Source organism: Dreissena polymorpha, chromosome 5, assembly GCF_020536995.1.
Source record: "Dreissena polymorpha isolate Duluth1 chromosome 5, UMN_Dpol_1.0, whole genome shotgun sequence".
Taxonomy (NCBI): Eukaryota; Metazoa; Mollusca; class Bivalvia; order Myida; family Dreissenidae; genus Dreissena; species Dreissena polymorpha.
Window position 1 is genome coordinate 123,763,468 of NC_068359.1, and position 16,291 is coordinate 123,779,758.

General features: G+C 35.3%; 1 protein-coding gene across 4 annotated transcripts in view; it reads right to left on the reverse strand.

The window, feature by feature from the left end:
* Nucleotides 1–16,291, reverse strand: part of LOC127880794 (phospholipid-transporting ATPase ABCA1-like) — a 128,500-nt gene that overhangs the window by 93,519 nt on the left and 18,690 nt on the right. For all 4 annotated transcript variants that reach the window (XM_052428211.1, XM_052428212.1, XM_052428213.1 and 1 more), the window contains exons 2-4: nt 15,862–16,060; nt 6,027–6,126; nt 1,321–1,462 (exon numbers count right to left, since the gene is read on the reverse strand). In XM_052428211.1, the coding sequence (XP_052284171.1) occupies nt 1,321–1,462; nt 6,027–6,126; nt 15,862–15,927 (308 nt within the window). In that variant the 5' untranslated portion in view covers nt 15,928–16,060. The remainder of the gene's footprint in view (nt 1–1,320; nt 1,463–6,026; nt 6,127–15,861; nt 16,061–16,291) is intronic.

Sequence of the window (16,291 nt, forward strand, 5' to 3'; positions counted from 1 at the left end):
CCTATATGACGTTTGACATTGAAGGATGACCTTGACCTTGACCCTTCACCACTCAAAATGTGCAGCTCCTTGAGATACATAGCATTTCAAATATAAAATTGCTAGCTTCAATATTGCCGAAGTGACATTACATGAGCAATTTTGACCCATATATTTGACCTTGAAGGATGACCTTGACCTTGACCTTTCACCACTAAAAATGTGCAGCTCCATGAGATACACATGCATGCCAAATATCAAGTTGCTATCTTCAAAATTGCAAAAGTATTCATAAAATAAGCGATTTGGGCCACATATATTTGACCTCTTACCTTGAAGGATGACCTTGACCTTTCACCACTCAAAATCTGCAGCTCCATGAGATACACATGCATGCCAAATATCAAGTTGCTATCTTCAATATTGCTAAAATATTTATAAAATAAGCGATTTGGGCCACATATATTTGACCTCTGACCTTGAAGGATGACCTTGACCTTTCACCACTCAAAATATGCAGCTCCATGAGATACACATGCATGCCAAATATCAAGTTGCTATCTTCAATATTGCAAAAGTATTTATAAAATGAGCGATTTTGGCCACATATATTTGACCTCTGACCTTGAAGGATGACCTTGACCTTGCACCACTCAAAATGTGCAGCTTCATGAGATACACATGCATGCCAAATATGAAGTTGCTATCTTCAATATAGCAAAAGTTATTGCAAAATGTTAAAGTTGGTGCAAACCAACCAACAGACCAACAAACCAACCAACAGACCAACCAACCAACAGACAGGGCAAAAACAATATGTCCCCCACTACTATAGTGGAAAGAAAATGCTAATTTTAGAAATTTAGCAGACAACATTTTAGCAGACGACAAATTTCCCAGCATGCAAAGGGTTAATGCATTTCCTGGGTAGAGCCAGTACTGTTTGTCTTTTTGGGAGATCTTAAGAATACTGCTGCAGTGGGGAATGAACCAGAGAACTCCTGGTTGCTAGGCGGACACCATACCCATTACTTCATGGCAATTATTGGACTTTGAGAAATTCACAAAGATTTGTATGATACAAAAATTTCACACTGGAATATGTAGTAATGTAGATGAGACAAATAAACACAGATTTGTCTGATAAATATCAGACAGACTGGAATCCATATTTATGCAGAAGTAAGAATTCAAAAGAGATTTGTCTCAAAAACTTTAAGTCCAGCTGTATAGGCATACACTGAAAAATAATGTAAAATATTTAACAGGTCAAATTGATAACTTAACTCTTGATGAAGGTACATTAACATTTCCATCTAAGAAACAACTTATAAGACTTACTCTGTGTTCTGGAAAGGGTTCGCGATGTTTGGACGCTCATTGGGGGTGGATGAATTTTGACACTCGTTGTCGAATGTACAGACCAATGATTGCAGGAATGGAAGTATGCCGGCAGAAGGCATAGCCTTCCCATCAAAGTGGCCTGCAAGAGTGTTATGGCATACGTGTTCAAGAAATTGTTGAATGCACTGCAGACTTATCAGGTAAAGTAATAATAATCTCATTAAAAAGACCCACTTTCGAATGTTTGAAAAATGCCATAAAATATTTTGACAAGCAAATAAAATATTTTTAATGATCTTACAAAATAATGATATTAAACAAGGTCTGTTTGTAAAACATGCATGCCCCCCTATATGGGCTATAAGTTGTAGTAGCAGCCATTGTGTGAATACGTTTTTCGTTACTGAATACGTTTTTTGTCACTGTGGGTGGTGGTGGTGGTGGTGGTGGTGGTGGTGGTGGTGGTGGTGGTGGTGGTGGTGGTGGTGGAAGAAGTAGTAGTAGTAGTAGTAGTAGTAGTAGTAGTACAAGTAGTAGTAGTAGAGTAGTAGTAGAAGTAGTAGTAGTTGTAGTAGTAGTAGAAGTAGTAGTAGTAGAAGTAGTAGTAGTAGTAGTAGTAGTAGTAGTAGTAGTAGTAGTAGTAGTAGTAGTAGTAGTAGTAGTAATAGAGTAGTAGTAGTAGTAGGTGGTGGTGGTGGTAGCAAAAGAAATAGTAGTAGTAGTAGTAGTAGTAGTAGAGTAGTAGTAGTAGTAGTAGTAGTAGTAGAAGTAGTAGTAGTAGTAGTAGTAGTAGTAGTAGTAGTAGTAGTAGTAGTAGAGCAGTAGTAGAAGTAGTAGTAGTAGTAGTAGTAGTAGTAGTAGTAGTAGTAGTAGTAGTAGTAGTAGTAGTAGTAGTAGTAGTAGTAGTAGTAATAGTAGTAGTAGTAGTAGTAGTAGTAGTAGTAGTAGTAGTAGTAGTAGTAGTAGAGTAGTAGTAGTAGTAGTAGTAGTAGCAGTAGAAGTAGTAGTAGTAGTAGTAGTAGTAGTAGTAGTAGTAGTAGTAGTAGTAGTAGTAGTAGTAGTAGTAGTAGTAGTAGAAGTAGTAGTAGTAGTAGCAGCAGCAGCAGCAGCAGCAGTAGTAGCAGCAGTAGTAGTAGTAGTAGTAGTAGTAGTAGTAGTAGTAGTAGTAGTAGTAGTAGTAGTAGTAGTATGCATTACAAAAATGCAGTTAGCCTTACACTTGGTAAAATTTAAATATATTACAAGGGAGGCAAATCTGTAACAATAAATTTAAACTTATTGCATTTGTTTCCCCTGTAGTGTATTACCTCCCCTGTCCTGCTTATATTTATATTAATCAACAAAATTAAACATTAACACAATATTTAATATACAAAATATACAAAAATTTCTCATATTCTGATAATATTTTTACGGATCCACTGTATTTTACTAAAAGGATGATGTTTCATTGGACTGATAATTATAGATTTAGGATTACAGACCAGTTGCTTCAGTAATATTGTTCAGAGTGTGCCCTGTTGGCCGCGTATGCATTCTAAAATTATCATTCAAAAAAACATTTTACTATTTCGAGTCACCGTGACCTTGACCTTTGACCTAGTGACCTCAAAATCAATAGGGGTCATCTGCTAGTCATGATCAATGTACCTATGAAGTTTCATGATCCTAGGCACAAGCGTTCTTGAGTTATCGTCTGACAACCACCTGGTGGACGGACAGACCGACAGACCGACAGACCGACCGACAGACCGACATGAGCAAAGCAATATACCCCCTCTTCTTCGAAGGGGGGCATAAAAAGGTAATACAAAATGTGCTTTAAAAAGGATTTTAGCCCAGGCCCATCATGGGCATATTTGTATGGGCTACCACTGGAGAATTTAGTACTAAGAAGCATACTGCTGAAAAAAAGGCTCAAGTGGCAACTTAAGTATGTATAACTATATACTAGATGCTAATGCCCCAGTGGAAGCTTTGTTAGTATAGATTAATTCGCACATTTTAATCAAACTTAGTCCAATTAGGTCAAGGTCAAAATAAAGTCAGGTTATGTGAGTGTGCCAAGTGTTTAATGAATGTATCAAAGCTTTTCAAAAAGTAGTGTTACGTTCCCCCTGTGAACGCTTGTGTACGTACGAGTAATACACTGACTTTTCAGCCGTCCATGCTGCACTTTTAAACATATGAGAAATGCAAACAACACTGTTCGAAAAGTTATTAACTTTTATTGTCGCACGTTGAACAAAATAATCAATTCTGTATGCAACTCAAAAATCATTACATTAGTACCTGTTTATATATTCTTATAAAGGCAGTTGGTATATTTTCATCTGAGCATTAGATTTCCTACAGTTAATTATTTGAAGTGTTACAAGTTTACTTGTTTAATTTATGAGTCTTTCACAATCGATAATGGCACCAATTTTAAGTACATCAAATGACAATAAATGCTTCCAAATGTTGTAATGAAATGCCACAGGTAAGAACTTTATGTATGATGTTAAATGAGCTCTTTCAAATAAATATAAGTGAATATAAAGCTTTTGCTGTTAATTTTATAAAAGGACCTGCCTTTAAGTTTTCGTGATGGAACTGAGCTGATGACCAAAAATTGGTCGTCCTTTTATACTAGCGTATGGGCAAATGTGGCCAAACAAGGTTATTTAAGGCCATAATTGGTCATTGAGCGGGCCAGTTGGCCATGGGCGCCCCAAAAATGTCCGAATCGGGGCGACCAACTGGTCGGAATTAGAACGCTCACTAAGCAACGTCTAGCACTTGAGAAAATGGCTTCAAGAATTGAAAATAATCAGAGTCGATGTGTCTCTTTAAACGACGAATACAAAATGGTCAAATACTAGAACATGTAAACATTACTGTTGATCTAAAATAAGACATAGTGAAGAAAGCTATTTTAAAAGAGATGACTCATCTGACCATAAAGCACTGCAACAAATGGCTGACAATGAACCGGCGTCTCATGGACAAGTTAAGTTTTATCGTAAAATAACTGTTAATATGTTACTGTGGTCATTATTACTCAGCAGTAATGTAATATACATAATAATGTTTTACATAGTACTAAAGATGAGATTTAAATACAAATACAACAACAGTGAAAATCACGAGGCAGGTGACAGCACTTAAATTCGGACAAGTTATTCGGAAACGAAATAAAAATAATCCACAGGCGTACAACCAGAATATTGTTTATGTGTAAAATGGTCGTGAATAATACAGGCCGTAATGCATATATTATATGTTTTGGCTGTCATATGCCCTGTGTATATGCTCAGGTGAATAAAAAGGAATTATACAGATGAACAACAGATTAAAAGGTAACAGTTAAAAGATCATGTTAAAAGTTAGTGTTTGGTTTTAAAGTTCATTGTCATTGTCCTGATATGCAGCGCATATCAATAGTATTGAAAACAGTCATTTGGTTTAACCAAGAAGTTTGACCTTGTATTCCAAAGAAAAGGTCAATTTTCAAGGTCAAAATTAGGTCAGATGATTCGAGTCGGCCGAGTGTTTGATGGAAGTATCAAGGTATTTTTGTAACTAGTTTTGATGTTAAAAGGACAGTTATTTGGGTTAACAAAGAAATTCGACCGTGTATGATTAAGTCCAAAATAAAGTCAATGCCTCGGTAAAAATGAGGTCAGATAATGTGGCTTTGTTTAGAGTGTTCATGCATAACATCACTCCATGTCTCAAAGATTTTTAGATAATAAAATTGATGTTAGACTAAAATGCATTATTTTTGTTTAACTAAGAATTTGTACCTGCTGAATTAGTCCAAGGCAAAAAGGTCAATGTTAGGTCAAAATAAGGTAATGGCGGTGAGGGTGTATTGATAGTGTTAAAGGGGCCTTTTCACATTTTAGTAAATTGACAAAATTGAACAAATTTGTTTCAGATGTGCAAACTTTCTTTAAAGTTATTTGTGAGGAAACAGTAATACTGAACATTTATCATGCTCTAAAATGGCCATTATATGCATCTTTTGACGATTTAAACATCTGAAAATTATAAAGCGTTGCAACACGAAACAATTTAATAATGTGGAGAGTTCTGTTGTTGTCGTTATATTTTGTGAAACTATGAGGATTGCTTATATAAAGTATAAAATACATCCTTCATTGTGTGAGGACGGATGGCAGAGTGGTCTAAGTGGTAGACTTTTTACCCCATGACTCCAGCAGTCAGTGGTTGGAGCCCTGCTGAGGGTTACTTTTTTATTTTTTAAATTCTATTCTTGATTTTTTACTGGAGCGTTTTAGATCCTATGTTTACATTAACCAATGTCAAGCATTTAATGACAAACTTCAAAACATGCCAAAATCTGTGACAAGGCCCCTTTGAAAGAAAACTTCTTTGCAAGTATCACAATTTTGTACAAAGCATAATTTAATTTAAATGAAACCTGTCATTTTGGATAAACCTTGTAAGCATGGACGGACAAAAAGACGAACGGAACAATCTCTATGTGCCTCCAGCAACAGTAGATGCCATTGAAATAATAAATGGGCCTCACTCTGGGCTTAACATTTGTTTTTGCATGTGCCTAAAATTTTCATACCACAGGCTAATCAGGGATGATACTTTTAGCCTAAACTCCCTTAACACACACACACAAAACATTAAAAGTGTATAGTGTCCTGTTTTCCCAGAGAGAGGATTGATGCTAATAATCTTACATTCTGCATGCTTCACTTTAAGGTCCGGCTTGGTTGTCCTCACTATCACAAGAATTAGGAACAGTGCCAGGGGAAATATTATCTCGGCAGCAAGTCGTAACTGAAATAAAAAGAAACATTCCATTCCATAACACATAACACTGAAATGGTTGAACAATTCTTATGTTTACTGAATGTAAAGATCAAAAGTTCTGCGAAAACGGGTCTAAATGCAAAAGCGTAGTGTCATCACAGATTAGCCTGTGCAATACATACCTGCTAATCAGGGATGACACTTTCCGCCCAAACTGGATTTTCGTTTAGAAGAAACTGCCTTTAAACGAAAAATTCCAAAAAGTGGAAAGAGTCGTCCCTGATTAACCTGAGTGGCCTGTGCAAGCTTATCTGGGAAATGCATTTAGTCCATTTTCCCAGAGATCAGCTAAAAAACCAATATTATGGCACCAATCTGTGGATGCTTAGAAAATCCATATACATATCACACAATATAATTTGGACTTAAATTATAATTGCACAGGAGAAGTATTTAAATATTTTTTTCATAATTAAACAACATTAAAAATTAAAATTTCCCCACAAAAGGCTTTCTCAAATTGTGATTATTTGTTTGAGTATTCAATTTTTTTGTTGAGAAACCTAAAGAAATAGAATTAAAATTATATAACAAGAGCACTGCCTTGCGGTTGCAGACCGCTCATCTATTTTTCCTTTAAAAGGTGAAGGGACCTATCTCAATACTTCAATCAAAAAAGATGGAGTGGTGGGGTGGAGAGGGGTGTATAGTGTGGATGTGTGGTAATTTATTACATTATCTTCCAAAAATAAGAATTAAAAATGCCAAAAATATATAAAAACAAAATTTTTTTTTGGGGGGGGGAGGGGATTCTTCGGTGGGATAGTTGGATGGTCTTTCAAAAATAAAATAATAAAAATAAATATTTTGTTTTTTTAACCTTGTTTTAGGGGGGGGGGGGGGGGGGGGGGGGGGGAGGAATAGTGTGAGGGTGTGTTCATTTATAAGATGATCTTTCAAAAATAAAAAATAAATGAAAAATAAAATTTACTTTTTTTTAGGAAGGCGGGGGGGGGGGGGGGGATTTTGGTGGGGGGCATGGAGGATGGTTTGGGTGAAGTCTATTGTAGTATGTAAGGTAAGAGTTGTTTTGTCAAAGAACAGTACAGTCCACGCGTTTTCCCCAATGTTCCTCGCTACTCCGCAGACACGCCCACGGAGGGAGATTAAGAACGTCCCGGGATATGCATGAGGTTAACAATCGGCAAATTGATAAGCCAAGGAGGCGGCCCTCAGCGTTGGGCAACGCGGAGGAAGCTCCGTGTTTAATGAGATAACGATCAATTTAACTTTGTTTGACTTCCTGATTTTCAAAAAAAATTACATTCTTTACAAGTACATGTGTTTATAAAATAATGACATTCAAAACAATGTATTACAGGTAATTATCATTGACCAGTTGCCAAATAAGAGATCGCTCCGCCCACTAAGTTGTGTTTTCATAAAACGCTTTATCCATTACTCCAACAGTCTTTGTTTGTCGTACCATGTGATCGTAATAAACGAAATCTTATTGATTATTTCGTGAGTTTGATTGACAGCTGGCGAGTGGTCAATTATGGACCAAATCGGCAGAGTTACATTCACACATGTTAATCCCTTTTGTCAAAACACCACAGACAGCAGTCTACACAATAGGTCAGTATATACAAGCTTTGCTTGTTTTCATAACGCCAAACACTTAATCCAGTTCCGTCCAGATGTTCTCTTTAATCAGTATACAGTACATTAACTGTTTCAATAATTACTCTACTAAAAAACGATAATGATAAAGATACGGCGTGTTTCAACTGAAATTAATTTTGAGGAAATATCAAATTATTCACGAAAAAATTGTGTTTAAAAGTACCAAAGAAACTTTTAACCGAAATATATTACGATGACTGTATATTGGAAGCATTTGTTAACGTCGTGTAAACATTAAAAATCGGAAGCGTGTTTCGGATTACAAACTATTATTCTCATTTGGAAATTTAAGGGAACATTTATTGTTGTGTGATATGTGTTATGAATTAAATATGAAAGTGATATTATGGGCATCTTACAGTTTAAATGTGTCTATCGCAACCGTTGTTTATTTTTGGTGTTTTCACTTCATAAACACTTATATTTTTAATGCAGCATCAACAAACTAAAACAATATTCCTGAAAGAGAAAAATAATGCATTTGAATTAGGAATGCAAGAGGTTAACCGGTTAACCTACCAAAACGACCAGTTAACCGGTTACATTTTCGGGCAAAGGTTAACCTGGAAAATTATTTCATTATGTTTTTTTTCATGGAATAATTCGTACAATTTTACTTTTTTTCGCGTGACATACTGCCAACTTGCGCTGGCAACTAGTTAGACGAACATGCCGCATAATCGATGGTAATAAATAATAAATAAACGTGTCAACAATCAAAGTAATAAAGCAATTAATCAATACCTTTGTGATAACAACTAGGGGTACTTTAAGATAACTGACACCATTGTTCTTTTTTGACTCGCTAAAATTTAACTAGCGAACTGCGGTGTGAGGGAGCTATTAGCGAAGATGTAATTGACACTTTTTATTAAACTCGTGATACATTGGACGTATTTTTTTTATGTTTTGTTAACCAATATCCAACACTGATTGCTCGCGAAAATACCGTGTTTATAAGTAACAATTTCAAAAAATTTCAATTTCAAATTTGCGCGCTATGGTACGTTAACAAACATACGTAACCATCAGTATTTGAGATCATAACTTAGTTACTTCGCTATTAAATAAATATACTGATTTTATTAAATATTCAACTTACATTCCGTTCAAAATTAATTTAATTTGCATTTGTGTCCTTTATTTTACCCACATTTTTAATTGTATAATGAAAATCAAACGATACTACATCGGCTACAAACGCTAAAATGCAAACAACAAAATATGCAATTATCGAATAAGAAGAGATGCGGATTCGTTGAACATATATGACCCACTTTACGTTGAATTAAAAGGGGAAAAACAAATTTATATATTAAGCCAATTTGAGTTTCAAAAATTAAAACCGAATGAACAAAGAAACACACCATTTTTGTGAGCGATACGACGCAAACGTAATATAAGCGGCCCAACCAAAAGTAAGTTAATAACACGTAAAAATGAACAGTGCGTAGTTCTTTAATTTTTTACTCATATGCATTTACGCAGGAAAATAAGTAAAATGTATAGCATACATTTACAAAATTATTAAAATGAATTGTATAATACATTTTATTACAAAAGTGGCATATTATCAACGCAAGCAATTTCAAATTTGAAATTACTTTTGTTTCTACAGAGGGTTCGAGCGGTATGACATTTTTTACGTACTCTAAATCATGTTAACTACTTAAGGCGTTTTGGTTAACCAGTTAATAACCGGTTACTAAAAAAGGTTAACCAGTTGATGATTTTTGTAACCTCTTGCATCCTTAATTTGAATATCAACCGTACTTTCGTTTGACAACTGATCATGCATGTACGATGTGAACCTAAATTGAGTTTTAGTATATAGATTCGTTCAGACGACACAAAGACACTATTTTGTTTTACGGATCATTTCGGCTTACAGGACTGGGCGAGTCACGTAAAATATCGAATATAAAATATAATTTTATAAACAACTGGTAGAAAGAAGAGTTGCAGATAATTAGTGAATAACCACATTTTAACTAACTCTTTTGACTTGATAATTCTTTTCAGCTCAATTCAACAGTGAACAAGAGCACCGCCTTGCGGGTGCAGACCGCTCATCTATTTTTCTTTTTTAAGGTGTAGGGACCTATCTCAATTTCAATCATAAAGGAGGGAAGGGTGTAGTGGAGAGGGGTGTATATTGTAGGGGTGTGGTCATTTATTACATTATCTTCCAAAAATGCAAAAAAAAATATTAATTTTTTTAGCGGGGGGGGGGATTCTTGGGTGGGATGGTTGGACGGTATTTCACAAATAAAATAATATAAATAATAACAAGGGACAAAATTGTCACAAAACCAGGTTTTCATTGTTAAAAAAAATCTGATAAAGGGAGACAACTCAAACTGAACTTTTGAAATGAACAAACAAAATTAACCCCCTTTGAAAATTTGTTTTAAAATAAATCTATTTTTAGTCGTGGCGACCTTGACATTGGAGATATTGACGTGATTCTTTCGTGCGACACACCGTCCCATGATGGTGAACAAATGTGCCAAATGATTTTAAAATCTCATAATGAATGACAAAGTTATAGCCCAGACAAGCTCATTTATGGCTTTTTTTTACCTTTGAACTCAAAGTGTGACCTTGACCTTGGAGATATTGACGTAATTTTTTCGCGCGACACACCGTCTAATGATGGTTAACGAATGTGCCAAATGATTTTAAAATCTCACAATGAACAACAAAGTTATGGCCCGGACAAGCTTGTTCCGCCCGCCAGCCCGCCCGCATTCGCCAATCTAATAACCATTTTTTTCCTTCGGAAAACCTGGTTAAAAATAAATATTTGTGTTTTTTAACCATGTTTGAAAAAAACAAGAGATGTGTTCGTCAAAAACGCAATGCCCCCTATTGCACCGCTTTGATTTTTTTTTTTTTTACCTTTGACCTTGAAGGATGACCTTGACCTCGAACTTCCACCACTCAAAATGTGCAGCTTTATGGGAACGCCGCTTTGAGACATTTTTTTTTACCTTTGACCTTGAAGGATGACCTTGACCTTGAAGGATGACCTTGACCTTGAACTTCCACCACTCAAACTGTGCAGCTTCATGATATCGCCGCTTTGAAATTTATTTATTTTTGACCTTTGAAATTTATTTATTTTTGACCTTTGACCTTGAAGGATGACATTGACCTTGAAGAATGACCTTGACCTTGAACTTCCACCACTGAACATGTGCAGCTTCATGAGAACGCTGCTTTGTTATTATTTTTTTTGACCTTTGACCTTGAAGGATGACCTTGACCTTGAACTTCCACCACTCAAAATGTGCAGCTTCATGAAAACGCCACTTTAATGTTATTTTTTTCTGTTGACCTTGAAGGATGACCTTGACCTTTAACTTCCACCACTCAAAATGTGCAGCTTCATCATAACGCGGCTTTGAAATAAAAAAAATTGACCTTTGACCTTACTGGATGACCTTGACCTTGAAGGATGACCTTGACCTTGAACTTCCACCACTCAAAATGTGCAGCTTCATGAGAACGCCTCTTTGAATTTATTAATTTTTTTGACCTTGAAGGATGACCTTGATCTTGAACTTCCACCACTCAAAATGTGCAGCTTCATGAGATACACATGCATGCCAAATATCAAGTTGCTATCTTCAATATTAAAAAAGTTATGGCCAATGTTAAAGTTTTCGGACGGACAGACACCATATTTTTGACATTTGACCTTGAAGAATGACCTTGACCTTCACCTTTCACCACTCAAAATGTTCAGCTCCATGAGATACACATGCATGCCAAAAATCAAGTTTCTATCTTCAATATTGAACAAGTTATGGCCAATGTTAAAGTTTTTGGACAGACAGACGCCATAAATTTGACCTTGAAGACTGACCTTGACCTTTCACCACTCAAAATGTGAAGCTACATGACATACACATTCATGCCCAATATCAAGTTGCTATCTTCAATAGTGAAAAAGTTATGGCCAATGTTAAAGTTTTTTTTCGGATGGACGGACATACTGACACACTGACATACTGACGGACAGTTAAACTGCTATATGCCACCCTACCGGGAGAATAAAAATTATTTTTTTTGGGTGGGGGTGGGGAGGGGGGGGGTATAGTGTGAGGGTGTGGTGGTCATTCATTAGATGATCTTTAAAAAAAAATAGGGGGAATTCGGGGGGGGGGGGGGGGATTCGGGGGGACGTGGGGGATGGTTTGGGTGGAGTCTATTGTGGTATGTCAGGTAAGAGTTGTTTTGTCAAAGTATCAAACAAATCTAATCATAAATAAAGAAGTTATGGCAATTTTAGCAAAATTTAATAATTTGACCTTGAGAGTCAAGGTCATTCAAAGGTTAAGGTAAAATTCAACTTGCCAGGTACAGTACCCTCATAATTGCATGAAAGTATTTGAAGTTTGAAGCAATAGCCTTGATACTTTAGAAGTAAATTGGATCTAAACGCAAAATGTAACCATATATTCAAAGTTACTAAGTCAAAAAAGGGCCATAATTCCGTCAAAATGACAACCAGAGTTATGCAACTTGTCCTTTACTGTCCCCTTATGATAGTTTGCGAGTGTTCCAAGTATGAAAGCAATATCTTTGATACTTTAGGGGTAAAGAAGACCAAAAAACAAAACTTAACCAAATTTTCAAGTATAAAGGGCCCATAATTCCGTCAAAATGCCAGTCAGAGTTACATAACTTTGCCTGCACAGTCCCCTTACGATAGTTAGTAAGTGTTGCAAGTATAAAAGCAATAGCTTTGTTACTTTAGGGAAAAAAGTGGACCTAAGCACAAAACTTAACCAAATTTTCAATTTTCTAAGTATAAAAATGGCAAATAATTCTACCAAAATGTCAGTCAGAGTTACATAACTTTGCCTGCACAGTCCCCTTATGAAAGTTAGTAAGTGTTGCAAGTATGAAAGCAATAGCTTTGTTACTTTAGGGAAAAAAGTGGACCTAAGCACAAAACTTAACCAAAATTTCAATTTTCTAAGTATAAAAAGGGCACATAATTCTGTCAAAATGCCAGTCAGAGTTACATAACTTTGCCTGCACAGTCCCCTTATGATAGTAAGCATTGCAAGTATGAAAGCAATAGCTTTGATACTTAAGGAATAAAATGGACCTAAACACAAAACTTAACCAAAATGTTCAATTTTCTAAGTATAAAAAGGGCACATAATTCTGTCAAAATGCAAGCCAGAGTTATCTAACTTTGCCTGCCCAGTCCCCTCATGATAGTAAGTAAGTGTACCAAGTTTGAATGCAATAGCATTGATACTTTATGAGAAAAGTGGACCTAAACGCAAAACTTAACCGGACGCTGACTCCAAGGTGATGACAATAGCTCATTTTTTTTTCTTCAAAAAATAGATGAGCTAAAAATGCCCATAATATCACTTTAATTTGTCAAAACGCTTTACGTGTCGTACATGTATATTCATTCATATTGTAGATGTACCTGTGAATAAAAATATACATTTTTTATACAATTATCTTTATTTTTATAAGCCACAGTATTTAAACAAATTTTAATTACAATGTTTTTATTTTTTGGCATGCACAGTAGCACACTGCTACCGCAGTGTCGCGCGCCGGTGTCCTGATAAGAACGGAAATTGTCTGCATTTGCCGACTAGGCTTAAGTAAAAAACGCCGCGGGTATTAGCTAACTTGGCAGAACGCCGAGCGTTTAAGTGAGTACACCTCGCCTTCCCCGCCCCAGAATCACTCTCTAGCAGACAAATGCCCCGCGGAGGGAGCGCGTTTTTTTGGGAAAACATGTGGACTGTACTGTATCAATAAAATCTAATCATAAATAACAAAGTCATGGCAATTTTAGCAAAATTTAATAATCTGACCTTGAGAGTCAGGGTCATTCAAAGGTCAAGGTTAAATTCAACTTGCCAGGTACAGTACCCTCATGATAACATGAAAGTATTTGAAGTTTAAAAGCAATAGCCTTGATACTTTAGAAGTAAAGTGGATCTAAACGCAAAATGTAACCATATATTTAGAGTTACTAAGTCAAAAAAGGGCTATAATTCCGTCAAAATGACAACCAGAGTTATGCAACTTGTCCTTTACTGTCCCCTTATGATAGTTTGCGAGTGTTCCAAGTATGAAAGCAATATCTATGATACTTTAGGGGTAAAGTGGACCAAAACACAAAACTTAACCAAATTTTCAAGTATAAAGGGCCCATAATTCCGTCAAAATGCCAGTCAGAGTTACATAACTTTGCCTGCACAGTCCCCTTACGATAGTTAGTAAGTGTTGCAATTATGAAAGCAATAGCTTTGATACTTTAGGAAAAAAGTGGACCTAAATACAAAACTTAACAAAAAATTTAATTTTCTAAGTATAAAAAGGGCACATAATTCTGTCAAAATGCCAGTCAGAGTTACATAACTTTGCCTGCGCAGTCCCCTTATGATAGTAAGCATTGCAAGTATGAAAGCAATAGCTTTGATACTTAAGGAATAAAATGGACCTAAACACAAAACTTAACCAAAATTTTCAATTTTCTAAGTATAAAAAGGGCACATAATTCTGTCAAAATGCAAGCCAGAGTTATCTAACTTTGCCTGCCCAGTCCCCTCATGATAGTAAGTACATGTAAGTGTACCAAGTTTGAATGCAATAGCATTGATACTTAATGAGAAAAGTGGACCTTAACGCAAAACTTAACCCGACGCCGACGCCAAGGTGATGACAATAGCTCATAATTTTTTTTCAAAAAATAGATGAGCTAAAAATACATAAATGAAGATGAGCTAAAAAACATTCAAAATCACATTGAGGAGAAATATATAAAGTAAGGGTGATTTTTTTTTATTTTTCTGTTTATAATTATCCCTAATGGATATAAATCAGAGAATTAACAAAATGATTTTGTTTGTTAAGATATACAATGTAGGCAATTAAAACACCTGACATATGTTGTTATTATTCGAAACATTTTTTAAAGATTATAAACAATTGAAGATATTCAGTTTGTTTCAGATATTGTTACTTGACAAAACCTCAGGTAAAAAAGTAGAACACACCATTCCATTACACTATTCAAAAGATATCATGCACTGGCTATATATAGCAATTTAAAACCTCAGGTAAAAAAGTAGAACACACCATTCCATTACACTATTCAAAAGATATCATGCACTGGCTATATATAGCAATTTACATAACTGGGTAAAATTAAGGACAAACAAACTTGCAAAATTTGGCATTGAAAATTTGAAGTTTTATAGCCAATGCAAGAACACACACAAGACACAATTTTTCATGTTTGTAAACTATATGGGCTCTTGAAGTCCAAATTTATGGCTGTATAAGTTCATAAATACAATTCTACAAAACTATAAACAATGGCAATCATAAACACAATTGGAATACATGTAATAAATATTTGGCTTAAAGTAAAACAAGAGGTTTGTCACACATAAAACAGCAGACCTTCATTGTTTTACCCAATGAAGGTGAAAGATTATAATAACTAATAAAACTGACATTAAAATGTTAATAAAATTGGTTGTCTTGAGGTTTCATTCATTCCCAGCAAGAAGAAAGTTTTATTTGTATGGACACATTTTAAAACACTGTCCTCCAAGTAAATATGCTGATAAACACTGGCTTTGTTCACATTGTAGTGACAATTTTCACATTTGTTTCACGCTATTCATTAACATTTCTACTTCTAATCTCACAAGAAGGAACATGATTTTAATGGCAGTCTATGAAGTAGCATTTGAATTTTAAATACAAAATTTATACAACATTTTACAAACTTAATTTATAAATTGCAGTCCTCACGGGCTAATAAGGGACAAAACTTGACACCTAAATGGGATTTTCCCTATTAAGGGATTTCCTTAAAGTAAAAAATTCAATAAAAGCAGCAAGGGTTGTCTCTGATAAGCCTGAGCAGACTGCACAGGCTAATTTGGGATGACACTATACGCACAAGCATTAAGCCTGGTTTTCCCAGAGCCCAATACATATACAATAGTTTCAAGTCTGAATGCTGGTAGTGAATGATTAATTGAAACCTCAAAGTTTTCTGTCTTTGTTTGATACCTTTTGCCTTTTTCGGAGAGTGAAGTTCTTCCATAGCAACAGCAAAAGCTGGTTGAAAAACCCCATGGTTACCAAGGGTAGTTCCTTGCTTGGGATCACTTCAGGCTGGCACTTCTATGACTGGCAAACTTCTTCTATATATACTTCCAGGAAATATCAATGGTTTATTCCAGTTGATTTTTGCCTATCTAATCCGATTCTGAAAGCAAAATTAATGTCATTTTAAATACAAATTTAAGGACCAGCACTACAGAAACAGTTTATTATAAGATTTGCAGGTACATTTTGCAGTAGTTCAGTTAGAGATATGTATGCACTCTGTGCGCTACATACATGTAACAGGTCTAGTCTGTACTGAAAAACATTCTAACTGAAAATTTCTTCAGTAAAAAATCTCATGTTTGTGTAACAAGAACAAAACTTAGAATTA